Genomic DNA, 27,655 nt, shown 5'->3' on the forward strand with positions numbered 1-27,655 from the left:
GCTGCTGCAACCTCTCTGGGCTCCTCTGGCTCCTTCTGCCACTCCAGCAGGTCACACCGCTGCCAGGGAGATGACAAAGCAGCGTCTCGGCTGTCCTATCCTACAGGTCTGTCCCAGCAGGTGGGACAGCAGCTTCTGCAGGGTTTCCCATAGCTGCAGCGAGTTCGTGCGCCCTCTGCGAGACTGGTGGGTGCAGGCAGGACCTGGCTGCTGTGCTGTGCCATGTCAGGGGTCCCACGCAGTGGGGACGCCGGCTCCCCCATCCCATACGGCAGCTCACTCCCGGCTCAGACGGCCGTGGACTGCTTGATGCTGTGGAAGCTGACGCGGGTCGGGGAGGTGGGGATGGACATGGCCCGAGCCACACGGGCGCGGATGGAATGCTTGTCCTGCCATCGGTGCCACCGCTTCCGTACAGCTGATCGGACCTGGGGATGTGAGACAGAGGAGGGGACACGTAGTCACCATGCAGCTGTCCGAAGTTGTTCAGAGGCACCAGCCATCCTCAGTCTTTCAACCAAAAATGCTACCAAAACCCTGCTCAGTTCCCCAGGGGCAGGGAGAGTCCTGGGAGCCCCTGTCACCTCCCTGCAGCTGTGAAGAGAGATGAACCCGACCGACAGTGCCTCTGAGCACAAAATGGAAACAAGAGGGAGAAATAAACCCGAGTGGGGGCTCTGCAGGAGAGCCAGCATCTTACACGCTGCATCAGATGCTGCAAGGGGCTGGGAGAGGTGCGAGCGACAGTCGGTGAGGTTTTATGGCTTGTCTGCTTCATGCTAGCGGCATTTCTTCAACATTAATTCCACCTTTCAACAGCCCAAGTGTTTTGTGTGGCAAGTAAATAGTGAAGAAATGCCTTTTCATCGACTGCAGCATGGGATGGCCCGGGGAGATGGGCACTGGATGCAGACGGCCGAGACGGTGCGGTTGGGTGACCACTGAAATCCTCAGCCAGCCCAGCTGGGATTGAGAGATGAAGGACCATGAATTGCATGGTGTGATACGCTCCGAGGTCACCAGCTAGCACTAGTCCAGTCCCTTTTCCTCCTGCATCAATTATACATGACTTGGTAACAAAGCAAGCTTGTCTGGGGCAAACTCTCCTAGCCAGCAAAGGTGCAAGAGCATTTGGGAGGAGGCAGAGGAAAGAGCTGCCCGAATGATCGGCCCCAGGATTGGCCTCTACTCTCACCTCCTTTGCTTTCTGCTGTCTGTGTTTTGGGTCAGAACCCGGGAGGGGCCCTCACCCCTGTGCCAGGTACCCAGGTGTGCATGGGGATCACCCTGGGGAAGGATTTCCCAGGTATGGGGGGACCCTCGGCTCTTCTGCTGCACCAGATCACACAGGTGCACCCCCAGAGCATCTGTTCTCAGGGGTGGATTTTCTTCCTCCAAAGCAGGAGGCTGACAGTAGCCATTCCCATCTGGGCACAGCCTGTGGCTGCAGATGTGCCTGGAGCTGGAGGTAAAGCGCCAACTCTGATCAGCAAACACCTTCAGCTGGGGAATGGGGTGCCAGCACCCTCCAAGCCCTGTGCAGGGGCAGAGCCTTGGGCTGAGCGTGCGTCTGCTTGCGAGGAAGGGTGTAGACCCCCCCCGAGCACCCCCTAGCCCCGGTGCTCACCTCACTGTTCAGGAAGCAGTAGAAGACAGAGACGAAGAAGCCCTGGAAGGAGACAAGCAGCAGAGTCACCACAGAGTTATGGCCAGCAGGCACCCGCAGGTTCAGGAGCTTTGGAGCAACCCTGGGGTTTGGGGATGTCTGTTTTTGGGAGGGGCCAGGAGCAGGGCAAGGTGTCAGCAAGGATGGGCTCCTCCATGTCCCCTGGTGGGGGGACTGGAACGGAAGCTAGTGCTGAGGACCATACCTGGAAGGACTCCAGAAAGGAGTTGAAGTAGATGAAGACGATCCTGGAGATCTCATCCTCCCCCGGGTTGACAAAGAACAGCATGTAGGTGATTCCCAGCAAAGGCAGCAGCACCAGCGTGGCCTTGACTGCTTTCCTGGGGAGAAAACATGGACCTGAGCTGCTGCAGTGCAGCCCTGGGCAGAAGGACTCTCCCCATCCCACCGCCAGCACCAGCATGGCTGGGACTGGTCTGGCTGGGTCTGGGCAAACCAGCGACTGGGGGAGGATGGAGCAGAGTTGAGCTGTTTTCCAATGTGATCCCCAAGTGACCGGGATGGTTTGAGCACCGGGCACCTTCTGTGGTTTCTCCATCCGGAAAAGCGCAGTGGACAGTGGAGGCCTGACCTTGGGCTGGCGTGAAATGATTGCTTGGCTGATCTAAGGCTTGATTAAAAAGGAATTAAGGAGGGTAAAATAATTCACGTCCTTCAACATGGGTTTATGAAAAACATATCTCATCTAATTAATTTGATATCTTTTCTTGATGAGATTACAAGTGCAGTTTGTGAAAAGTAATAGTGCTGATACAAGAGGAAGGATTGGGGCTTGGCATCTCATTCGTTTGGCTTAGGGGACAAGAGCAATGCCAAGTCAACACTTTTTGCTTAAAAATCCCGTTAATGGACAGATTCCAACATTAGCCGAACACAGGAAAAGTCATCCCTGGCAGGTCTGGGCTGGGCAGGGATGGGGCCGGGGACCTGTGCTGCGTCACTGACCTGGAGGAGAGCCACAGCCAGGGACACAAACTGGCAGATGGCACGGAGGAGCTGGAAATGACTGAGGACATGAGCATCTTCAGGCTGGCAAACCATGGGAAAGCACACGCACTGGTGTAGCTTCCCCAGGGGAACAGCCATAGCAGTTGGGGATCCATCAGCTTTTTACCAAAAGCCATTGCCTAAGGTGAGCAGGAGCCTTCCAGGGCTGTCCCTTGCCTGGTTTAAGCAGGACTGCACAGTTTATAACCTGCCAAACTCTCCAAGTTTTCCTGTCCCACAAAATGTTTCTGGGAAATGAAAGTGTTCTTCTCCCCAAAGGTGAAAAACCTTCCCTGCCAAAATCAGAAAAATACTGGAAAACCAAAAGTCTCTTGAAATTGCTGACTGAGGCCAACCAGCCTGTTCCAATAACCATCTTTGCTCACCCCAAGCTGAATCGTTCATCCCGGCTCAATACTCTGTGATGAGGAAAGCTAGCATTTCCCAACACAGCATCTGAATTTTTCCATTCTCAGCTGAAAAAGTTAACCCTTCACCCCAAACCTGCTTCTCTTGACCCAGCACGCAGTGAGATTCCCTGATTCCTGCCCAGAAAATGATCCAGAGAGGAGCACTGATAAAGACCAAGGTGTCTTCTCCTGTTCCAGGCACTTCAGAGAGCTGCTCTGACCGTGCACCTCCCAAGTTGTCTGCAAAACGTTCCGCAGCAGGGAAGGGTTAAATCGTCCTGCTGAGAGCATTGTCTTCTCCTTGCAGCTTCATAAGGAGGTGTTTGGGGTGGCATCGATTCATTACTCCTTCCTTGCCCTTTGCTTTGCTGCCAAGCGGCGATTTAATTCTCACCTCCGTGCCAGCATTTGCAGGTCCAAGGCCAGTGAGCTGATTGGGTCCCACCAGAACAGGCTTTCGCAAAGAGACTCAGCTCCCTACAGCTCCCTTCAAAGGCAGATCCAGCCATCCACGTTCTCCATCGCAAAGCTCTCACTGGCCAGGATTTTTCAACAACCCCAGATCCAACAGCCACGTGTCTCCAAAAAGCATTGGAGGTGCTCTTTGATGTCTCTCCATGCTCCCATCCCCTTGATACTTGACTGATGGGGCTGTTCCTATCCCCCCTAATCATGCTAATGCAGTTTCTAGGTCTGCTTTCTGCAGGGTCACTCATGCTCTTACCTGTACTGGATCGTCTCTGATGTGGTCGAAGCTCGGAGCTTTGTCATGAGGATTCGCACAATGTTGAACAGAAAGATGAAGTTGATCTGGAAGGAAGAGGGCACCTGGTTAGTGCCTGCTCCCCCAGAGTTTCCTCCCATTTCCTCAGCAGAGGCAATGGGCCCAGCCAGGGGATTTAGGAACATTTCATCTTGAACCTGATCTGTTGCTTTCCATGCACTAGAACAGGACATCTGCATTTATCATTTTTAAAGCACTTTAGCAATAAGATTTTGGAGTTTGTTCAAGGGAGCAGGGCGGCAAGGCACACCAGGAGATTGGTGAGGAAGGGCAAGTGTTAGAGAAAGGGCTGAAGGTGAAAAAGTTGGAGTGGGAGGAGGGATATAAGGCAGCCAAAGGGACTTTGGGAGAGTGGCTCCCATCACAGCAAGGAGCTGCTTGGCTGCTCTCCCGGCTGCCGAATGGCTAATGAGGGCACGGGAAGGCAGCACTGGGAGCTGAAGACAATTGACACAAATTAGAAGTGGCCTGGCTACCTGATGGGCTGGGAAATGAGAAGCAGGCTCAATTATTCAGCAAGGCCAGTTGGTGCCAGTGATTAGTACTCCCTTGGGTTTTCTTAGCCAGAGAGGGAGGAGAAGCTGTGGTGCCCTGCGCACAGTTTCCCCCTACAAACGCAGATCGGCCCCGGCACTGCCGCTTGTGACTTGCCACCTCTGCCCCTCTTTGTCCCTTCCCAAAAGGGCAATGCCCCAGCAAATTAATGTCCATATGACCCCTGGTTCAAGCATCACTGCTCAGCCAAGGGCCAGGAGCACAGTCACGTGGATCAGGGAATGGGATTGAGGTCCCTAGGCTGCTGCGAATGCTCAGCAAAGCACCCACCTGCACCCAAATAGTGCCAGGGCAGGGACGGAGGGACTTACTGATGCATGTGGGAGTCTGCCGACGGGAACATCCCTATTGGAGTGAGGTCTCCAGGCTCCCTTTCTAGCCCATCCCCAGCCAGCAGGATCCATGCGTGCTATTTCTCATGGTGGGTTAGGTGTCCAAATTTGCTAAAGGTGCGGTTTGGGTGCAGGGAGCTGGGCTTGCAGGGAGTGGCATTGCTGCTGTAGGGCGGCATAGCCAGCTGCAGCGGGGCGATGCTGAAGGAGGGGGTGAGACCCTCTTCAGGAGCAGCCTGATGGAAAGGACCCTATATTTAGCAAGCAAGGTTGCTTTGCTCTTACCAGAAGCACCAGGATCATGGGGCCTTGGTAAATGTAGTCGGTGTAAACTCCTGCTCGCTTCCCAAACCAGCACCTGCAAGGCAAGGCCAAACGGTGTCAGGGACATCTGGTGTGGGGGACAAGTCTGCAGTGCGAGTGACCTGGATTTACTCCTGTCCTTGCACCATCTCGGTAAGTCACTGTCCATAGGGTGAAAGCACTACAACTTCAACTGCTGTAGCCACTATGGAATAGCTTCCCTAGGAACCCGGGGAACTGGTGCAGGGGATGCACCTCCGACTCGGGATGGAGGTGCATGGGGGCTTGTGGGGGTGTTTACGAGCCCTGTATGGATGTGGGAACTGGTTATTGCAGGGCGAGCAGGGACAACCTTACACGCACGCAGGCCTGGATTGGCTCTGTCCCCAGCAGACCCTGCAGGAGCTCACGCAGGTGTATCAGTGTCCTGGGAGCACCTCGCTGGGTTTTGTTAAATCAGTGCTGCGTCTGCATGTGCAGCACAGGGCTGCTGAAGTCGGGGCAAAACAGGCACCGGAAAAACAAGACAAGCTGCCGTTCATCTGAACGGGCTCCTTTTAACTTCCCAGTCTGCGTGATAAACTCTCAGGTGCCTGTTAAGTCCTTGATTAGCAAGTCTCTGTGAAAATGGCTCAGGTGGTGGTAGCTTATATCTCTGCTGGTAGATTAAATCCCAGCTCCATTTAGCAAATACATTGTAGGAGCTCTAGCTTAATCTTGCCTTTTCCCCCTTAAAAAAATCTCATTTGCCCTTTGAAGAGAAAAATGCAGCGGCAGGCAGCTGCAGGCAGGGCTCGTGTGGCAGGAAGCCTAAAGGTGGGATAAAAGAAAGAATGGAAGAGTATTACCTGTTTTTTCCTCCCACCCTTTCCATGTACCCTGCCTCGTGTCAGCCCTTCCAGGCAGGATCCATGCCTGCCACAGCCCCTGGCACAACTGATCTGCGGGGAATTGGGATAGAAAGGAGAATGGGGAATGAGAGCAATCAGGCTCACTTCTCGTTGTCGTAGTACAGCTTCCCGATGGCCCAGGCGACGATGATGGGAAAGGGGATACCTGCAGATGAACACACAGATGAGTCTCAGGGGTGCAATGTTGCCACAAAATGATGCTGTAACAGGGATTTTCTCATACAGGGCAAACCACCGGGTCAGATGATATGGCCATGCAAATCCTGTCCTCCTGCTCCTGGCAGGCTTTTTGCAGCTATTTGGGTGCAAGAAGAGCTGGAGCAGAGGATGGAGGTGGGCATCACCCATCACTAAAACCCTGGGTACCCGGTGGGTGAATGGGAAATCCTGGTACTTACACCAGCCGATGCAGATGAACATCCACTTGCGGAGCTTGTCTGTGGAGTAGGTGAGTACGATGGCCGTGTGCAGGTAGCAGCCCTCGCCGAACATCCAGAAAAAGTTGGTGACGTGGAAGTAATTGTAGGCGGCAGTGACCAAGCGGCACCAGACCTGCCGAGGGGGTTAGAAGGAGACATGGAGGGTGAAGAGCAGAGCTCTGTGTTACAGTGGTGAAACTGATGCACAGAGCAACGCAGACCCCAGCAGAGCAATTGAACCCATGTTTCTTATAAGCCTGGGTTGTCCACCAACCACCAGGCAGCCCTATTTGGGCCCTCAAGCTGCTTTTGTGGCCTCATATCTAGGATCCTCAAGCTCCCCACACACCCCGGCCACTCAGGGCCGGACTCGGGCCAGCTGCCTGGCAGAGCTGCACCTACCACGTTGCTCTCGTGCACCTCTGGGTTCATCGTGAGCTGCACCACAAACCACGTGGCATTGCGTAGGATGAAGGCTGTGATCAAATTCCAGTGGATGATGTTCCTCAGGCACCGGATGCTCCTGGAGAAGAGGGGACGAGGGACCATGAGAGTGTGGTGGGTGTCTGGGGGCCAGCCATGTGTGGGCTGGGGGACAGGGCTGTTTGTGGGATTGAATGTCTTTGTTGGGACCCCAAGGGTGAGTTGCTGGGGCCATGCCCTGCGTGAGGTGGGCAGGACCAAGGCCAGGAGGTGGAAGGCACTAAGGAGGACCTTCTGCCTCCATAAGCCAGTGCTTTAAAAGAGCAGCAGGAAGAAAATAAGCCTGAGATAGGCATGATCCCTCCGGACTGGAGGCCATGGGGGAGGATACGGCAAAACACAGGGGCTGGGTACGTCCCAGCCCGAGGGCTGTGGGGTAACCCCCCTAGGCTTGTCCCCCCGGCGGGAGCACAGCAGCAGGTCAGGTCACTCACCGCAGGCGCATGAAGAGGACGAAAGCCACGAGGAGGGCCCCCAGCGAGACACAGTGCCCCAGGTAGTTGATGATGACAGCAATGTGGTAGTGCAGCTTGCTCTTCTTCTGGTGGGGGGAGATGGGGAGGGGGTCAGCAGCAGCCCCAGATACCACCACAAACCCACCACCTCCTCCACCACATCACCTCCAAGAGCTGCACCGCAAATTTTGGGCCCTTTTTCAGAAAGCAACTGGAGCCCACCTGGCGCAGGACAGCAGAGATGGGGCTGGAAGGGGACGCGGCTGGTCGGATGGGGCTGATGTGGACAGGAGAGGCACCGACCTGGCCCGGCAAAGGGGTCAGGCGTTTCACATCCTACCTGCGCCAGGGCAGCTCGTGGTTGCTGCCCCTACATCAGCGCTGCTCAGCACTGGGACATCCCCAACCCATCGTCTGGGGAAATCCTGCTGTAATTCAGCCGAGCTTGCTGGCAACATGCCATCTGATGTCTCAGTTCAGTCCCTGTTGCCCTGGGGGCAGCTGAGAGGCTGGGATGAATTTGGGCAGAGAGAGCAGGGGATCTCAGGAAGGTGAGAGTGATAATTAAATTAATTGATTGCTCCTGCTGTTAAGCACTCATCCAACCTGTGAATTAGCAATTAACTGAGTGAGAAAACCATTCCTGGCAAGAGATGTCAACATCTTAAATACCAGAGGTGGTTATCAACTGCAAATGAACAGCCTGTATCTCTTCTCCTCTGCTCTGAGGGGTGGCTTGACCTACTCAGGGGCTTGTAATTCTTGGTCCCCATTTTTTTATCCCTTTCAGCTTCCTAAACATCTCTTCCATTTCATTGCCAGTGGGGAGGGACGGGGTTTGCACCGAATGCTTGTGTCAAGAGGGAGCTGGAGGAGGGCGACAGGGCTGGAGGGCATGCTGATCTGCACCCAGCGGCCCTGGGGCCAGCAGACCTCACACTGCAAATCCTCTTGGATTTTTAACAGGAAAGGAAAGAGGCGTGGCTTTATTTTTGGCAGGGGATGAAAATGCAAATCAAGAAGGGGGTCATATGTGCTGCATGCAACCTTATATGTGGGATGCTGCTGCACACCCAGCCCACAGCTCCCTTGGGCCATTCCTGACCTGGATGCTGTTGCCCTTCAAAACTCTATTGTCTGTCCCTCACCCTCCTGCCAAGAGCCTGGCCGAGGGGCTAGTGAGGTCCTACCTCTTCGCTGAGGATCTCCTGGCACTGGGAATAGTTGACCCGTGCTGCCCAGCTCCCATTAGCGAGGCACTCCCTGTAGCCATTATCTGAAAGAGAGGGTCATGTTGAAGGGTTAATGGTGCATGGGGGTGGGCACAAAGATGTGACCTGAGGACACTAATGCAGGGGTCACTGGCATCAAGCCGGTGGTATCTTTTGCTTTGAAGCCAGCTCAGATGCTGCCTTGGTTGCAATTGCAGGACCAAAATCCCCAGAACATTTCAGACCCACTCAAGGACTTTGGGTCTGCACCAGCTCTGCCCCTTGGCACTGGGGGCCCCTGACGCCTCCCACCACTGAGATGCAGTGGGAGCAGCACAAGGTCGACTCTCCTTTTCCCCTCCTCTGCGCTGTTTGCTCGAGCGATCACGTGCCATCCTCTCGCAATAGCAGCGTGAAGTTTTCACTTCTCTCCCTGCATTAGGATCTTTCTTCACCTCCCAGCAAGGACTACAAGCGGCAAGGCTAATTGGGAAGGAGCGGCCACGACAGCCCCAGAGCAGTCTCCGGTTAGCGTCAGCACCGGGGTGATGCCAGAACTGGGGTGATGCTGGGCTTCTGCTATTAACAGGAGAGACCGTGAGCCTCATCAGGGCGATGGGATGGGACAGGGGTAGAGATGGCTCTTAGGCAGGCGCAAGAATGGATTAATGCAAAGAGACTCCTGCAACAGCATGAGAGGCACCACAAAGCAGGAGCCGTATGCGTGCCATCTTCCACTGCAGCGAAAGGTGTGGGAAGGACAAATTGATGTTTTCTGTGGGAAGCAAGATGTTTCTTTCATCAAAAGCAGTGCTTGGGTGGTCAGAAGCTCAACCGTGTGCTAGGAATAGCTTTGGGCACTTTTCAATTGCGTTCGTTTTGTCCCCTGCTCCCAGCACGTCATCAGCAGTGACAACGCAGTCACCCGTGCTGGGGGGGTGACATGAGCCGCAAGGGCTCCCAGTCCTTGCTCAGCTGGGGGTTGCAGACCTCTGTGCCACCTCCAACAGCAGAGCAGGCTCACTCCTCTTCCCCTGTCCCCAAGATGGGGACATCAGCCCTCTCTCCCTTCACAGGGGCATGTCCAGGAGGACCTGCTTACAAAGGTGCTGTTGTGAAACCACCCTCCCTGAAATTTGGGATATGAGGGCTTTTTTCTTTTTTGGTGGACGGCTCCCACAGAGCCCCCCAACGAGCTCTGTACCCAGAGATGTATTGTCACTCATGCCCCTGCAGCCCCTGACGCATGTGTCCCTCTGAACTCCCCCATGCCTCGTCCACCATGTCCCCACCAGTGCTGCTCATCTTACTTGTGGTGTTGTACCGCACGCCATAGAAATATTCGGGGCAGGGGCGAGCTACTAGCTGTCCCACCGCACTCCGGGGCCAACACGTGCCGATCAGGTCTACCGAGGCGTTGCACTGGGGACCTGCGGGGAAAAAGGGTAGAGGGTTAGTGGAGGTCTGTGGGCCACCTCCAGGCTGTTGAAGGGTCAAGGTTTGCCCAGAGAGCTGGGGCTGCAGTCCTGGCTGAGCTGATGAGTCGCTGCAAGCTCAGCTCCCAGAAGAGCTTCATGGCAGACAGCAAACGGGGTCTGTGCCAAGACTCCCCAAGGGCTGGTCATGACGATTGCCCTGGTCCTGTCTGAGCACCTGGGTTAAGTCCAGTTCTGGCACAAGCCTTGTTTTCTGACCTGGCTTCCCAAGTCAGCTTGGGGTTCCCTGGCTCTGGTCCTCCAGCCCTGCTCCTTTCTTCAACCATGACTTTGGCATCCAGCCTTGCAACAGCCAGTAATAAGCCAGATTTTCTCTTTCCCAGTGGTGACTCCAGCCTGGTGCTGGTAGAACGCTCCTCAGAGCCCCTCCAACCCTCTCACACCTCCTGGCTGCAAGATCTCCTTCCTGGCTGTTCCTGTTGGTCTCTTCCAGCCTTTCCTGGGAAGAAAACTCCAAGTCTGCTGCTGCTATTTCAGATTTCAAGCAGGACTTGTGTGCTTTTCCCAGCTACACAAGTGTGCCTAACGTAGGCATTAGGTAGGCCAGATTGCAGGCTTTTTTATGTATAATTTGTGTATATTTAGAACAACATGTACTATAGCTAAATATGTCCTAGCTACATCTCAAAGTGAGGTAGGAAGCACAACGGCTGTAATATCCGTATAATACAGTCCTTGACAGGCAGCGCATGGATGGGCAGCAGACCCTGGAAGGGGCAGAGTTCAGTGCAAACCACTCCTGGGTACCCGAGACGTTTGTGGTGCCGGCGCAGAGACAGGCCTTGCTGTTTCCTAAGACAAAACACCCCAATTCACAGCTCTCTGGGTGCAAGAACACAGCGTTTCCTCTCCACCTGGACTTGATGGTTGTTATTTGAATGCCTTTCCCAAAACTTCCTATGGATAGAGCTGGCTAAAGAGTGACCGAACGAAAAAAGCAAAATACTGTGTTATTAATATGATAAAGGTTTTCATGGGGGAATATTTGTTTTCATTGATTATCTGAAAAATTGGCTCCTTGGTTTCTTGGGATGTTCTCAGAGCAAATTTTCAGTGCAAAGAAAAGGAGGGTTTTCGTCAAACATCTTTGCAAGGGAAAACAACTTCCAAGTATGTGAGCTGGGGAAGCATCAGAGCATGGTGAGCGTTACCTTCTGCCTTCCATAGCTTGTAGTGAGAAATTAATTTTAACAATGACCTTTGCTTTTAGCTTTGCTAATGTGTATGGTTGCTGCGGCAACCTTCACTTTAAGTTAACTGTTTTAAGCCTGTATTTCTTAGGAAACAAGGTGCATTTAATCACGTGTAGCGTGCGTGTCTGTGCTTATCTGCATCCCTTAGCATTTGTTGAGCTCCTTAGTTGTTTTGACCCAAATTTGACAGAGAAATAGAGGGTCACAGAAAATTAAGTCCCTGTTTAAAATTTTATGATAATATTCATCCAGGTAGAGAAAAGACAACCGGTAATTGCTTCAACTAAGGACAAAGTTAAATTGCAAGTGCTCTCCCTGTTAGCCACCTGGGAGTCCACCCAGGTGAGAAGCTGCTTGAATATCTGGAATAGGAAAAGCTTCACTTGGAATAACCCAGCACAGAAAAATGGGGCTTGCACAGTGCTAATGCCCAGAGCAACTCATGCCGTTGTTGAAAACCCTCCTTGTGACCGGTGGGGCTGAGAACAAACTCCATTTCCTCCCTATCTCCTCGTGCCTCGGTTTCCCTCCTGCATCCCAGGGGCCGTGCTGGGGCACAGATGCAGATTGCTCAGGGAGGACAAGCAGGAAGACTCAGTAATTAAAAGTCAGCAGAGCCAGAGAGCGGCAGCAACAGTACTCTCCATCAGTAAAACAAAACCACGGCAATGCCATTAATAACCAAACCCAAGATAGGTTCATGGAAATGATGTGGTCAGACAAAGGTGGCATCGTTCTGTTATACATTTGCTCAAGTCTGGATTTAATATCTCCACATTTCTCCAAGGCACTTGATTTAACGCTGCTTGGCACTCCCATTAAAGCGCTATGGACACCCACCAGATGACAAACTGAGTGGATGGGTCTTGCAGTCCCACCACGGCAGGGATGCGGGGTGAGGGTGGAGCAGCATCACCAGGAGCTCGGCCCCCTCCTCGTCCCAGGGGTCGGGGTTGTAGTGTGGGGTGACATTTGGGCTTGGGGGCTGCAGTTGGGTGGGCAGGGGTCAGGCTCTGCCAGGCTGCAGGAGGCTCCTGGCACTTCCCCCTGTGCACAGCAGGCTTTGCTCCAGCACCACTGTAGGCAGCATTTTGAGGTCTGTCCCACCAGTTTTTAATCTAGTGGGTAGCTTTAATATTTTTCCCGGGCTCACACTGAGAAACGCTTGATGAAGAAAAGCTGCAGAAAGGAGACGCTGCTCTTTCTGCTCTCTCCAGCATATAGGGAAGAAAAAAAAATCTTCTGCTGGGGAAGGGTTAAGTAAAACAGTGAAGGCAAAGAGTGCGGCGAGGGCTACGACATCGTGTTTGCCCAGCAGGACCGTCTGCTCCAGCTGCTCCCCAGTGGCACGCAGCTCCCAGCGTTTACAGCACTGTTTAGCATGGAAATTATATGTATCAGTGCTAAATGCTTTCATATCTGCTTTGCGGCCCATTCGTATTTGCAGGGGGATTATTCTCCCGGGTTCTGCAGATGTCTGCTCCAGCTTTCTCAGCACCGTTGGCTGCACAGATAGTTTTGGTCTTTGCAGCTTTACAGCAAGAAAGGTCAGTGAATTTCCTACCTGCACCCAATCGCCCTGATTTGGGTCCCTCCCACACAGAAACACGGCATTTGGGGTAGGAAGGAGCTGGTCCTGCTTTGAGAGGGGGAATGCGGCATGCGGGAAGTGACTCAAATCCATTCTTACCCTATTTCCTTTAGGTTGTGCTGCTCTGAAGCAATATAAAGCATTTCCTTTCTTCTGAAGGAAAAAAGTGCCTGACCAGGGACTTACACTGAGACAACTATATCACAATAACTGTCTCAGGATAACTATAGCAATATCCCTCCCATTTATATAAAACATCCTTCTCCAGCCTGCTTCCACCACTCGCAGAGGCCCCTGAGATGGCTCCAAGCTAAAGCCACGCTGCCGTGTGAAACCCAGCAGGGTAAAGCTCTCCAGTCCCAGCTAATCTGCCAAAAGATTTTGAGCAAATTTAAAGAGGATGGAGCACGTTTATCCTGAGCCAGCACCACCAGACGTGTGGCCACGGTGCTCTTGAGCTGATGCCAGGAGGTCTGAAGTGTTATCGTCGCATCAAACCATTGCCAGGATGGCATGAAGAGGACTAAAGCAAAGGTTGTACTGATATAACCACGCTGGTAAACATGTCCTCATCTCACACCGGGCAAAGCTATGCACCAGAGCAGCATCCTAGCTTGCTGCTGTGCCCTCAGCGACACTACAGCTGCTCGAAGGGCAAAGCCTCTCTCCCTTTGTGCAATGCAAAGGGTCCAGGAGAGACCATGGAAATCTGAATCACAGGCTCATTCCCGTGGTTGGGAGTGATGGGGTTATTTATCTAAGGTGTCTCAGGAGGCTGAGTAAGAGCTGAAAGGTGTTAGTTCGTATCTCTACCTGTCCTGAACTCTTACTCAAGCACAATTATCTCTGTCCATCCCCGATGTCCTCGATGACTGCATTGCTGCTGCTGCCTCTTGAGCAGGCTGAAGCCTCTGGCTCCTTGAGAGTGTCCCTGCTGCAGCATTTGCATTTGGTAATGAGGGCTTCATCTCCACATCTCATCAAAACATACTCGCTGCAGCCAGCGCGCAAAAGGTCATTTGTCCCCTCCCAGGCAGCTCCACCGCCCTGGTGGAGCAGAAGGAGCCATTTCACACCTTATTGCCCCGAAGCAAGGGCCTTTCAGGGGATGCTCTTATTTCAAGGCACTGATGTGCCAAGGAGGGGTGGCTCCATCCCAGCTGCAGGGCCACTCAGGTGCTAAATGCTTGACTAACACCTTGCGGCATTGAGGGAAATGGCACTGGGGGACAATTTATGTTAACATGGGGTTGAAATTGGGGTGGTGGAGCTGCTTGCCTTCCCTCTGAGTCAGGGCTGGGTACTCAATATGGCTGGAAGCAACTGTGGTTGTCTCAAAATACTTAGATCCTTGCTCACACCCTACCTCCAGCCCTGCTTTTGGTGGCATTGAGTGTTTCTATTTATCTTTGTAAGAGTCCAGTCCTTAAAAAAATCCCCAGCCAAGTATTCAAGTTCCATGATCCTCAATGTAAAATAATTACACAGGCTAATTAAGCATTATGATAACAAAGTGGCTTTGTAATGAATTTTCCGCTTGTTGCTATTCACCATCACTGACTGTCCCCTTGGGTCTTCGCTGCTATTCTGGAGAAGAATAAATAGGAGGCATCAAACCTAGCTTCTGCCATTGATATTTGATGCATCTGCTCAATGTCGTCACTTAAGACTGATCCATGTACAGCTTCTGTGGAGCATATATATTTATTGAATATATAATGTAGCGGCTTGGGTTTGGGGCACGTCTTGTTCTCCTGATACGACCCGTAGAGTGGTTGGAGATGTGTTATTACCAAGGGTAGCAGCAAGTGGTTTATTTCCTGGTATTGGCTGGGCTTTGCTGGTGGGCGAGCAAAGAAGCATAATCCCTCGCTGGCGGAGTTTTCCTAGCAGAGACTTCTAGTTTGGCTACAACCGAACAGAGTAGCTGGCAACGATTTTACTGCATCCAGTCCAAAGTACAGTTTAACTGCTGTAGCTGCCGCTCACGCGGAGATGTGCCAGGACACTGTTTCCTACCAGAAAACCTCATCACCTTCTTCCCTCCTCCACTACAATAAAATCTATTAATATAAGCAAGTTTCTATTGACATGCCTGTTTCCTAGATGATGGAGCAGAATGGCTTTATCGATACTAGCATACACTTAAACCACTATGATTTTCCATATAGGTGAGTTCACATTTTTGGTTCCCAAACCTGCCCCAGTATTACTGCTCTCCCTCGGTGCCAAGTCCCTACCAGGACTCAATGCTGCCTCTTTAGCCCCTGCTCAGCTCCTTGATTAGTATTTCTGCCTTGGTGCGAGAGATGCCAACAAGGCTGAAGGGAAAAGAGGTGCTGATGTTGTTAATTTGACCTTTATGAATTTAAATTCGAGTCTCTCCCCAGGGGAGTCAGCGAGTGAGTGAAACAGCACGAGAAGGGACTGCTGGAGCAGCGTCAGCGGTTCGGGGAGCTGAGCTGGAGCGAGTGGAAAGTCTCTTGGTCAAACTGTCACCCGCTGTGAAACATGTTTCCAAACCTGTCTGATAAAATGCCCGCAAAGGAAATGCTCTCATCGCTCGCTGCTCTCCTGTGCTTTTCAGCCACAGGCTTTTGCTATATCTGGACCAACTTGATTTGCTTTATTTAAATGCAAAGCTATGCTCCCTTCTCCTCCTTGGAAAAACCTCCAGTTAAAAAAAAAAAAAAAAAAAAAAGACATTTCTATTCAGTTCTGCCTAGCTTTGGTGTCATATTCCTTTGCTTTAGGTGAACTTGCAGTGGCAGGAAGCATTTCTTTCCTGGGAAGGAATCAGCTGTGCTCCCCTCTCTCCCCTGAGCACACACACGGGATCGAGGGTAACAATTTATTGTGATAACAGTTTAACAGCTTAAAGGAGTGAATTATGCAGCCAGGACCAGGCGGGGCTATTAGCAATTGGGTGCCAACTCCTTGGGCTGATCCAAGCCTGAATACTACGAACGGCAAATCAACCCCGCGAGCACTCCGAGCTCGCTCCGCTCGAGTGCTTTCTGCTGGGCTGCTTTGGAAAAGCCTCATCTATTAATTAGGAAGAGGCTTTCCCGTCTGCTCAGATTCCCCCTTCCCTCCCCAGGGAAGTGCCACGCTGGGAAGCGGTCCTGCGGCTGCAGGGGGATGCTTTGCCCTGATGGGTGAAATGACCTTGTCCCTCCCTGATGGGCTCCAAGGCAGGGCAAGGCGAGAAGCAGCTGCGCACAGACCCTGGGGAGCTGAAATCATCAGGAAGACAAATTCGCAGCCTGAGGCGATCTGTAGGCTGGGAAACCCTTGGGACAGCACCTATCCGCCCGGGACAAGGGATGCTGATCCTCGCTGGATTCCTTTTCAAGCCTAATCTGGGAATTTCTTGGCTTCCAGATGTTTGGGGGTGCAGCCGACCCGACGTTCCTAATGCACCACATTCACCTCAAGTCCAGCCAGATATGATTTCTGCCTGGAGGAGAAAATATTCACTGCTACTGAGGAAAGCAGCCTTTCTGATGGAGCGGCCAATTGTGTGTGGATGCCCACGTGTCCCAGCACTGGCCAGAATCAGGGGCTCACCGAGAGGTATTTTTGATGCGCACCTAAAATACCAGGTTGGACCATCACGCCAGTGCAGGGAGCCTGAATGCCAAGGGACATTGCCCTGCATTGGGGATAGTGTGCTTAGAGGAAGACGGGTAAATCAGTGCTGCTAAGAGGGCAGGACAAGGGAGCTCTGTGAGGCTCGGCTGCTCCACTTCCTGGGATGAGGGTTTGCTTGCAACGCCTGCACCCCATGAGCCTGGTGAGCATAACCCCAGGCCTGTCTCCACCACAATGCTGTGAGCAGAGACCTTTCCAGCTCAGTGCATGTGCCTCAGAGAGTGCTGGCACCCTGGTGATATCACTGTCCAGCCGTACAGCCTCATTAAAAAGTGTGAGATTAAATAACGAAGGGACTGGGGACCCGAGAGAGGAGGAGAGCCCATGCTGAGCTATTTTTCGGAGGAGGGATGCTGCACACGGGCACGAGGCAGGGCCCCTCTGTGCATCCAGCTGATGCCCTGCCGAGCCGCGCGCTGGAGGACCGCTGGGCTCGTGTTATCGGCATGTGCCATTTCCCAAGGGTTATGCAGACATTAACAAATTAAGTCTCACGGCCTCACTGCAATTCTCATTAGCGTCATCCTAACAACTCTCCATGTTAAATAGCCTCGAAACAAAGTTTCCAGTTTTGTAAATATTCCTCCCTAGAAATCGCTGCCTGAATCAGGCAGGGCTTAAATGGACCCCAAGGATGAGGGCTGGCGCTGAGCTCCACTTACCAAGCAGCAGACATAAGACAATTGGTTTCATCTTTACCTCTTGTTCTAAGCCCCCTCCTTGAGCTGGAAGCGGCTCTCACATGCACCGGCCCCATCCCAAATTAATGAGTTACTCAGGTTGGATGCGCGGAGGCGCTGGAGATTTTGCAAATCTGAAGCCTGACGTTGTATTCCCCTGCCCCGGGGTGATGGGCACTGAGGTGCACTAAATCCTGCTTGGATTCACGCTAATAAATCCCTATGGAGCAAAGCCCCATCCTTCCAGAAAGCAGCACCCACTGCTTGAGGGTGGCAGCAATTGCAGAGCACATCTCTCAGCAAAGCCCTGGGGAAACGTTCCTCCCTCCCTGCCTTCTCCCCTGAGCTCAGGAGGTTTCAGCGGTGGGTGGCAAAGGCCATGAGCTGGGCACGAGGAGGCTCTGGGACCTGCCTGCTGCCCTGGGTTGTGCCACCAGCTGGTCCGTGCATCGCAAGAGGGCCCTGCGGTGCTTGGCTGGTGCTTCTGTGGGTCAGAGCCCACGGAGATGGACACGTTACACCAGGGAAGATGAGTAAGAAGAAAACAAATGCCATTTATCACAGCCTAACATGGCCAAGGACAAACACCTTGCCAAGCAGAGTGATGAAACCTTCAGGGAGCAAAGCCCATGAGTGATGACCAGGTTTCTTGTCTGCACAGTGCCCAGGCCAGAGACACATGGGCGTTTCCATTCCCACTGGCAGCCTTGCTCTCCCTCGGCTTTCTGTCTCCGTTTCTTGGGCTGGGGATGCTCCGGGGATGCTCCCTGCAGGGCTGTGGTGCCCTGGGCTCTGCCAGGCACTGAATCAGCTGGTGCCAAGCTGTAATTTTTTAAAAAGGAGTTTTTAAAGCTGCTGCTAATGGGAGCCGGGTGGCGGGCAGCCATCCGTCAGCGCCAGGCCTCCGCAGTCATCCGTCACCCTAATGGAGAGAGCTGCTCTGAGCAGCAGGGACCAGGGCAAGCCGGGCAATTGCTCGGCGCCTGCTCTGGTCTTCATTCAATCGTGGGAAAATGAACTCTGCAGCATCCCTGAGCTCGGGAGGACTTTTCTCCTTGCCCCTGTGAGCTCCTTTCCTCTCCCTCCGCCACCTTTCCTCCCCCAAAACCTGTCACTGAACCAGACCTGTCACTGCTGAGGTGACATCCAAGTCACGTCTTGAATATAAGCTAAAAGCCAGCTTTGGCACAAACACATCTTGGGCCTGACCCGGTTGGATGCAAACCCATGTATGGGTGTTGAGTAGGAGCGAGCTGCCCATGACCCTGCTGGTCTCACCCAGCTTGGCTGAGCCAGCCCTGGCCATGGCCATGTCCCCAGAAGCTCCTCGTGGCTGGTGGCCTCCCAAAGTGCTCAATGGCCCACATCTAGGAGCGCTGGGGGACGGAGGGTGGCTGAGCCCTGAGCCCATGGTGGCCACACTGCACTGGTGACGTGGTCTCTGCAGAAAGTCACAATCTCCAGTTGTCACCCCTGGGCAGGGGGATGGCAGAGGGGGGTGGACATAGGGCACAAAGGTGCTGGTGTCCTGGACATGGCAGAGAACGGGCAGCGTGGGAGCAGAGGCAGGGCAGATGTCTCTTTGCCCACCTCCCCCTCGAGCCCAGCCCAACAGACATTTATTTTCTCTATTTTTAGCTCTCCTGAGCTCTGCATCTTCAACCTGCCTCAACTGTCACCCTCCAAAGAGGCTGCCGCAGCAGCCAGCACGGGGCTGCAACGCTGCCTCAGCACATCCCACCTCCCCCTGAAAAGGAGCCAGGCAGCTGCAGGTCAGCCTGGAGACCACCCCCCTACCCCCTCTTCCAGCCATCCCTGCCACCAAGGTCCCCCGGGGATGGCGAGGGTGGGCTGGGGATGCAGGGCACTCACCCGTGTGGTTTGTGACAGGCGGCAGGCTCTCGCAGTACTGCTCTTGGATGGAGGCTGCAACGGGGCTATCCCAGAGGAGAAACGCCTGCATGGGGAGAGAGCAGACCGCAGGCAGGGTTATATGTGCAATATGCTGCTTCCCCGGCCCCCGATCCCTCCTTGGACATGGCAGCAGGTGGGTCAGATCCGCGCTTGTCCATGTCTCGGTGGATGCCACCCCCAAAGCTGCACGATGGACACGTGCCCATTTGCAGGACAGGTTTCCCAGCCTGGAGGAGCTGGGCTTATCCAGCCTAGGTCTGTGAGACTGATGCTGTCTGCTCTGTTTCCCACCCACCGATCCTCTCTTGCCCCAGATATCCCCCTCAGTAAACCACACTGCAGCCCTGCACAGCCCCTGCCAGGCCACGGAGCTTCTGCTATTTAGCAATTTAATCAACACTTTTAGTTTTAGCATCTTTGCATCCTGAGAGCAGACAGGTGAAACACGATGAGCCTGACACCACGCTCAGATTTTCAATACCTTATTAAAATCACAGCCTTGTAAGCTGTCAGGGGGAAGATGTTAATACACATCCTTAAGGAGATCTGATCCACAGTCAACCAGGTCTGGCTAAAGCCTTTTTTCAGCAGAAGGGCTTGGCTGCGAGCAATGCCATTCCCGTTGCATTGGGAAGCATTTACCAGGACCTATTCCATCCCTTCTCCAGAGCAGCTCCCGGGTGGCTCTGCAGCTCCGCTGGAAGTGAAAACCATTGACTCCATCTACACGGGGAGCTATTTTGGAAAAGCTACTTCTGAATTATGGTGTCTTTGCAGGAGTTTGGGGACACTAAAACCGAGGAAGGCAATTGCTAGTCGAAGATGGCAGAAGGACGGTGCTGTTAGATCCAAGGCTCACCAGGGAGGCAGATGGGGGAAGGAGGGGGCCTGCTGTTTTGCAAAACACACAGGTTTCTACCTGCCCATTTTCTCCTCTAGCTTGGAGAGGTGTGACGTGGTGACACAGGCTGATCCCGTCTGCTCAGGGGACAGATGCCAACGGTGGATGAGGCTGAACTCCCCTTCTCTCACCCCAAGCCTGCCCTGCAAGGACTGGCCAAACCCCTTGGAGAAAAGCTCACTGCTGACTGATTGAACGGCAGAGCCGTGCCCTGAAATAGGAGCAGGTGCAGATCCCTTGGGAACTCAAACCTGGGCCTGGAGGCAGGAAAGACTGCAGCCTCCTCTGCTTGCGTGCAAGCTCCCAGCTCCCCAGGGCGGTGGGCTCAGACACCGTCCTGCGCTGAGCCAGTACAATGAACAACCACCTCTGCCTTCCCCACCAGCCAGGCTGGTCCCGAGGGCCCGATCTCCCTTCCCGAGTGCCATTTACCTTCAAAACTGCTCTGGGTGGGGAGGAGACGGTCCTCCTCTTGCCCTTCAGCCATATAAACAGTGGCTGCTCTTGCTGGCACACCCAGCAATCCCCTGCGCCTTACCAAAGCACTAGCAGGATTTATTCAGACACGGAGACAAGCTCAGCACCCACTTGCTCTTTTCCAAACAACTATTTACTGCCTTGGGAAGCTGGTTTTGACAGCAAGAGAGATGTCAGGCAGACGTATAAATGGAGCTGAGAATAGCTTCCTTGTTATGACTGCTCCAGATGGCACAGGGGACCCGGCAGCTAAACCCTGCCCCGAGAGCGGGTGCTGCGTGGGGCTCCTGTTGTTCTGGTCCTGCAGGAGCCGGGTGCCTCCTGGGTCTCTTTGCCAAAGGCTGAGACCACCCAAGCTCCAGACATGGGGTAAGCGGGGTGTTGCAGGGTCGGCTCCCCTCTGCGTTGTTGCCCGCCCCTGGTGCCTGCTAGACCTGGTGGCTCTTTGCCTGGGCAGCTGGGACAAAAGAGTTCCTCCCAAAAGGGGCCGGGATGGTTTGCCTACCTGAACAGGCTCTCAAGTGTTAATTGGATGTGTTTCTCCTAATCGCAGCCTGCTCCAGCCTGGCAGTGCCAGTTCCCCTTCCAGACACAGGGAGAGGTCTTGGCACTAAGCAGCAACACGGACCAAGCTACGGCTAGAGGGGGGTATGAATGGAGTGCAGTCTCTGGCTCTTTGCAGGCTTTGTAAATGAGCTGAAACCGCTACAGAAGGAAGAAAGAAGGAAAAAAAAAAACGTTCCCCAAAACACAACAAACCCTTGCAGCTTTTTTACCAGGCTCTGAATCTTGCCTCGCTGCAAAGCGGCCAATGCTCTCAACAGAGGCAGAGGGTTTTTCCCACTCCCGTCAGCCCCAGCTCGAGGGGGATAAGCTGGGGAAGGTGGCAGCTCCAGGTGGATTTGCACAAGCCAAAAGCATCCTGATCTGGTACCCTGACGGTTGGGCTCTCTTCTATGTTTTGTCCTGTGCGGGTTACTTTAACCCCTCCCCAGGCTTTGCAGAGAGACTAGGTCAAAGCTCCGTCCTTGAAGAGCTTCGCCTGCCAAAGCATTGCTGCCGCAAGATGCCACATGGTGCCCAGCAGGTCTCAGCCTGGCCGGGCTGGAGCCAAGCGTGCCTCAACAGCCCCGAAACAGTGGTGGGTCGTGCTCAGGCCAGAGAGCGGCCGTGTCCCTCTGCCCTTCCAGCCCTGCTTTGACATAGGCTACGGCAAATCACGCTCTGCAGTGAAGAACACCTCTGCGACCTCTCTCAGACTGCCAAAATCCTGGAGAGCTTCAGCTGAGCATTCAGATGCATGGGGAAAGACAAGCAATCTGCTTTTCTAGAAGCAGCTGCTTTGCACAGAGGTCCCGGTCAAGCCGGGGAGTTGCTCCCGTGGGGATGATGGTTCTGCTGGGAGCTGCACGGGCCCCATGAGGCCCCACACTGGCAGCAGCTTCTCCTCCATCAGGAGCCACCAATGGCTCCACTGCTGTTGCCTCAGCATCCACCCAGCTCCCTTCCAGGCTCTGCTAATGTCTTCATTTTACAGACGGGGAGGCATCGCAGCAGATGCCGATGGTGCTGGGTTAACCTCGGACCTCATGGAGCGGCACGCTCCTTCCTTTCGCCCCCATGTTTCCTGCAGTGGGATCAGCCAGCCCCCACCAGTCCTCACTGCACGGCTCAGGCACCAAAACCTGACGCTGCTCCAGTGTTTACTGCATCCCACACACGGCAAACACCAGCTGCAGTCAGTGTCCCACCACCCACTGAGTCAAGGCTGTCCCAGAAGGGAAACTGAGGCACTGAGCACCACTTGCCTAAGGTCACTCAGGCTGCGCTGCACCACGTGGGGCAGGTTGCTCCTATCCGGGCCCACCGGCCGTGCCCTGATGTGATGCCATGATCCGATGGGTTTTTTGGAGCCCACAAGGGGCATGGGGTGGCCGGTCCCCTGGTCCAGGAGATGCAGCGCAGCGGGCTGAGATAGCGTCAGCTCTTCGGCACGAGGAGGCTGGGGGTCTCGGTGCTGGTATGGGTGTGAGCAGCAAAATTACACACACACACAGAGCATCAATCTCTCTGACCTGCCACTGACCTAGCAGCAAAATTCAATTAATAACAATTAGGAATTAATGTCCCCCTGCAGTGCTTTCCCTCTCCAAAGCAATCCACAGATATTAATTAATATATTCACATCCGAGTCAAACATCAACCCCCCCGCCCCGTACTACCCAGAGACAGGCTTGTCCCCCCTTGATATCTTATTGCCTCAAACAAGATCGGATCCGCATGGCAGGAAGGGCTGACAGCTCTGAGCAGTGAGATAGATGGCTCGTAGCCTAATTAGCAATCCAAGATGAGGCTTGGGTTTTCGACTGCCTACAGGGCTGTAATTGGAGAGCGGAGCGATTAGCAGGATGAAGCAGTGCGAGCCAGTGGCTTTGCACAAAGCTGGAGAGGTCAGCAGGACTGACGGATGGTGATGGCCACTGAGACTTCCCCTGGGAGGTATGGTCAACACCAGCCACCCTGGAGTCATCCTCACTGTAGGCACCTTTCTCACCCCTTGGTCCTGCTCCCCAGCTTGGGCTTGGCTGGGCTTGCTGCCCCCGATACACTTGATGTGGAAGAAGACAGAGCTCCTGGGACACAGGGGCAGGGGAAGGGCTGAGCACAGACTCTCTGCCCTGGACCTTTGCTGAGGTTCTCCAGGGTATCAGGCTGGGGTTGAGCCTGCTCTTGGCACCGAGCCTGCAGGAAAAGGTGCCAGACTTTGGGTGTTAAATACAGTGAGAGTTAAAGGAGCTGGATGCCAACCTCAGATGGCAGAGCAACATCAGTGGCGCGGGAAGGGACGAAGCCGCACATCTTGCCAACGCCGCAGCCATAGGCTGGGGGTGGCCTTGAAAAGCCTGACCGAAAGAGCTGCCCCCTCAAATGTTCTTGGAGGTGGCCACCGTGCCTCCAGCCCCTGCTGCCCAGCCCTCCCTGTCCCCTGCCTTCACTCTGCTGTGGGGCACCTCTTTACCCTTGTCTCCTCTGACTGCCAGGCACCGTCTTCTGCAGCTGGTGAGCTTCTTACCACCTCCACCTCGAGGGCTTTCACTTGGAAAATCCCATCCCCAGTCCAAGCCATGAATGAAACCCCCAGGGAGCATCTGGCCCATGAAGGACCCCCTCTCCAACCCCTTGCCTTAGCCCTGACAGGGACCTGCTTTCCCACCCCCTGAGTTCAAGGTTTCTCTGAGACCCCCACTTTATTAACGAGCACCCCGGAGCTCCTTCACTTACTTTTGTGCAAAGCCACATCAGAAGCCCTGCTAGCGTCAAGGCATCAGGGCAAAGCGCAGGCAGCAGACTGAGGCTCAAAGCAAGAACCACAGAGGGATTTTCTGTGGCTGATGTTACTTGGGGGGAAGAGCAGGCAGCAAGAATGCCTCCATCTGGCATTAAAATCTGTGAATTTATTAATTTAGCCATATTAGAGGGCCAGCCCCCATCATTGTGGAGACAGAGGCTTTGGTGTGAGTATTTATTCTGTTTGGAGTCTCTCTCTGAGCATGCTGGATGCAGACCCTAACAAAAGAATATCAATCAGGGCTAAATGAATGCCCTGTAAAACCTGATTTATGAGCAATTAAAGGTTTTCCTGGATTAAGCTCTGGTCTCTCTCACTTGCCATAAATAATTCTGACTTCATTTATCTATCAAAAGGGGCATGGATTTTTGGGGACAGGTGAAAAAAAGAATAATGGCATTCAGATAGTGGAAGCTGAAGGCACAAACAGGCTGGGGAAGGGGACACTGCGTGAATCAAAGCGGCTCCTATGGCATCCGGAATTGCCAGAGCAAAGGCTGCTGAAGCAGAGCTGGAGCGATGGACACGAGCACACGGGAGGGCTGTTTTTCTAGGGCGGTTGTGTTAAACTCTCCTGCAGATTGTACATGTGGGACCTGTGTGCATTTACAGATATTTTCATTTTAGGCTTGGAGATTTGTTTTCCCCAGCTGCCTCCCAAGACCTACATCTCAGCTGCCCCAAGCCTCCTCCTTCACCCGTCACCTTTTTAGTCTCACACCCCGAACGTCCACCATTTAGTTCACCTATCATTTTCCTCCAGTTTATCTGCATTCACAGCTAGGGAAAGCTTGGCCACGCCAAAGCTGCATCTGCCATTGCCTTTCCAGGGTGAATAGTACAGGATTTCAGGGTGGAAGAGGGACTATGATCAGTAAAAGGCCAACACCCTCTGCCATCTGAATGGAGGGGATTGCTTCTGGGTGGGTGACTCATTGATAAAGCAGGACACTCTGCAGAGAAGGAGGGTCTCTCCTATTAGCTCAAAATACAGTTAGGGAAAAAAGGAAAAACAACAGATGGGCCTCTGGGTATGTTGTACCATCTTCAGAAAGAGCCACCCGCTCATGAGTGACAGACAGCTCTCAAGCACTGGACAACAGCTCCTGGGCTCTGTTTGTTGAGGGAACCCCATGCTAATGATTTGTGCTTTCCTTTGGTCCAAATACTGGTCTCCAAGATAAAACCACGCGTGCAGCCTCTCTAAATGCTGCACTCGGACCTCAGCTTGAGCTTGTCGCTCATAACAAACTTCTGGGCCAGCCCTGTGCCGGATTTCTGGGGAGCAGAGCTGTATTTCAGGGCAGGGTTGAGCCGGCTGTGCAGGCTATTCTCATCGTATTTCTATATATTCATCCTATGGCGATAGAGCAGCTATTCTGGGAACAGGCTGTGCCATTTCCATTCACTTCTTCACTGGAGATGCAAAACCACGGGGATGATTTCAAGCACACTGAATCAACTCCGGCTTTTAAGGAAAGCGAGGACTGGAAGAGATCCCCAGGGTCAGCGTGTCCTGCTACTGCAGCTCCGCGTCTTACGCAAGGATTTCAGCAGTGAAGGGCTAAGGGGCTGGGTTTTGGGCTTACTGCTGCTGGAGCTGATCGAGGGAGAGGGGAAACTACCCCACCCCCAGCATCAAACTCTGTTTTTTCATAAAATGCTTTTGCAAACCGTTGTATCAGCCCCAGAAATGTCATCAGTTCCTGTCAAAGCTGCAGGTGAACTGTTCCTTTTTAACCACTTGTTTAGTTTGTTTAAATGACTTGCAGGGTGCCAGAGAGCATTTTGCAGTAAGTTTGGCTGCCTGTCTCCTGGTCTGTCTGTCCAACCCTCTGAGGGATGTCTACCCAGCAAGGCAACGTGGACAAATTGACGCTAAACTGGAGCTGCTGGCCAGATACATGGGGCACACCTTAGCTGTGCCAGCCCAGGGATCTGCAGGCTGCAAAATTTGCCCAAGCAAGGGAGATTTGCACCTCCTGAGCTCTCTGTTGGAGCTGGACTGCTGCAGGTCTCTGCACGTGCAGGCTGGATGCTGCTGTGGGTACACCTGGCTGCAGGGACGCGCTCACTTAAGGCTGGAGTTTCATGGTCCTTTAGCCCATGCTGTCCCCAGGACAGGGCTGGGATTGTGCTGGAAAAGGGTCTGAATTTTGAATGCATATATTTGTAAGAAAAAATAGATAGTTTGACTGCAAAAGGAGTGTTTTGTAGATTGGGTGTTTCTTCTCGGAGCTGGCTGGGAGAGACTTCTCTTTGCTTGGGCTGGTTTTTGTGGCCCCCTCCTGGTCCCAGCCCCAGCACAGGGGTGGTTTTGCTCTCAAACTCTGGAAGCTTTTTGAGGACTTGGCCCCCCATCTTCACAAGACGACCATCCTTGGGGAACACCTAGGGATGGCTAGGGAAACCCCCGAGCCCGAGGAGGTCTAGCAGAGGACGACAGCTGTGTCTCAGCGCCTTTGGGCTTTTTTTCGCACCACATTTTGCTCACACAGTAGCTATTGGGAGCTGTCATGCTCGCTTGGCTGTCCCCATCTCAGACCCTGCCCCTATTGCACCGGGTCTGCGGCTTTGCCGATGCTTGTCCCCACATATTGGCCAAGGAGGACCTGGGCTGGGGGGAAGAGATCCTACTCTGTCTCATCTTCATTTCTTACATCGGAACCAAACAAAATCTGAACCAGGGAATATAACTGCAAAAGAGCTCCTATAAAACAGGATTAGGGGTGTGCAGTTATAGGAGAAAGCAGCTGCTCAGAAGAGGAGCTTTTAAAAGCAACACCAACTTGGCAAGGAGGTCGCCTGGCACATATCAGCTCTTCTCATCGCTTAGGTGAGAACTTTCCTATCCCAAAGGTGCAGCTAAATACTCCTGCTCTTAACTGCTGGCAATGCATGGTGAGAAACCAGCCCGTGGGGTATGAACTGCAACGGTGCTAACGGGGAGGGCTGACCCTCTGCTTTTTCTGCTGTTTTAACTCTGCAGTCACACCTGGGCCACCGAGCGTTTTGCAGAGAGGCAGGCAATTTTTTTCTTTTAACCTTCTTGACACAGAGGTTTAATCAAAAACCTGATCATTTTGTTTAACTGCCTACATAGGTTTGTTCAAATAATGTTCAAGATTTCACTGGAAACCTTTTCATCTCCTCATTTGCCCAGGGATTGGGATTTAAACGTTATTTGGGCTGGGAACATTTCCTTTCTTGATGAGCCCTCAGGGAGGAGGAATATTGCTCCTGACAAAGCATTTGCATTTTGTGCAGAGCTGCAAAATTAGCAGTGGCTACAGTTCCACAGCGAGCAATTTAGAGAGGAAAGTCTTGTGCTTTGCAGGTGGGGGGAAAAGGAGAGGTTTCTTTAGAAAATCAGTTAAGGGGGGTACAATTAGGCATTGCATTTGTGTTGTCCCCATCCATCACACCCCCAGAGCGGCCGCCTCCTTCCAGCAGCCTAAGGGAAACTGGTGGCAGCTGGTTTCACTGGGAGGTGCGAGGCAGGGAGCTGCTGGGAGAGCTGGGCTGCGCTCGGGAGGACCTGGCTGCAAGTCTCCCCCCTTTAATGATCCTTTCTCTGACTCCAGCCCCCTCCCCGCTAGTTTTTGGGCATCGTGAGCTCTTGCCAAGCCCCCGTGTCTCTACTGGAGGAATCCTCCGAGGGCCCTTTGTGTAGCGGTTTCTCCTTTTACTTTTCCCTTCCTTCTAAGAAATGGAAAAGTCATTGCGGAGAAAGCAAGCGGTGCAGGGTGTGGAGGGGTGATGGGGAGGAAGGCAGAAGGGCCCTTCTGGGAGAAGAGGACTTAAAAGCGTCTTACCTGCAGGAGGAGGAGGAGGAGGAGGGCAGGACGTAGGCTGGGCACCAT

The 27,655-nt window shown here is 53.4% G+C and overlaps 1 protein-coding gene across 1 annotated transcript; it reads right to left on the minus strand.

The window, feature by feature from the left end:
* Positions 1-287: 287 nt before the first annotated feature.
* On the minus strand, positions 288-27,655 carry CRHR1 (corticotropin releasing hormone receptor 1). Its single transcript, XM_075522935.1, has 13 exons — positions 27,608-27,655; positions 19,024-19,108; positions 9,848-9,967; positions 8,517-8,602; positions 7,306-7,412; positions 6,791-6,911; positions 6,368-6,521; positions 6,054-6,114; positions 5,041-5,113; positions 3,809-3,894; positions 1,872-2,007; positions 1,628-1,669; positions 288-428 (listed from the first exon to the last, which is right to left on the minus strand). Exons 1-13 carry the CDS (start codon positions 27,653-27,655, stop codon positions 288-290), a joined length of 1,260 nt encoding a protein of 419 aa, XP_075379050.1.

This window comes from Mycteria americana, chromosome 22 (assembly GCF_035582795.1).
Source record: "Mycteria americana isolate JAX WOST 10 ecotype Jacksonville Zoo and Gardens chromosome 22, USCA_MyAme_1.0, whole genome shotgun sequence".
Classification (NCBI taxonomy): Eukaryota; Metazoa; Chordata; class Aves; order Ciconiiformes; family Ciconiidae; genus Mycteria; species Mycteria americana.

What these genes read in the sequence shown, in the direction of transcription:
- CRHR1 (XM_075522935.1), bottom strand. Translation starts at nt 27,655, where the DNA reads ATGGTGCCCAGCCTACGTCCTGCCCTCCTCCTCCTCCTCCTCCTGCAG. An exon ending in GTCCTCTTCATGCGCCTGCG is followed by an intron (nt 6,912 to 7,305) that starts GTGAGTGACCTG and finishes CCTCTTCTCCAG; the next exon opens with GAGCATCCGGTGCCTGAGGA. An exon ending in CCTTTCTGGAGTCCTTCCAG is followed by an intron (nt 1,670 to 1,871) that starts GTATGGTCCTCA and finishes GTCTCCTTCCAG; the next exon opens with GGCTTCTTCGTCTCTGTCTT.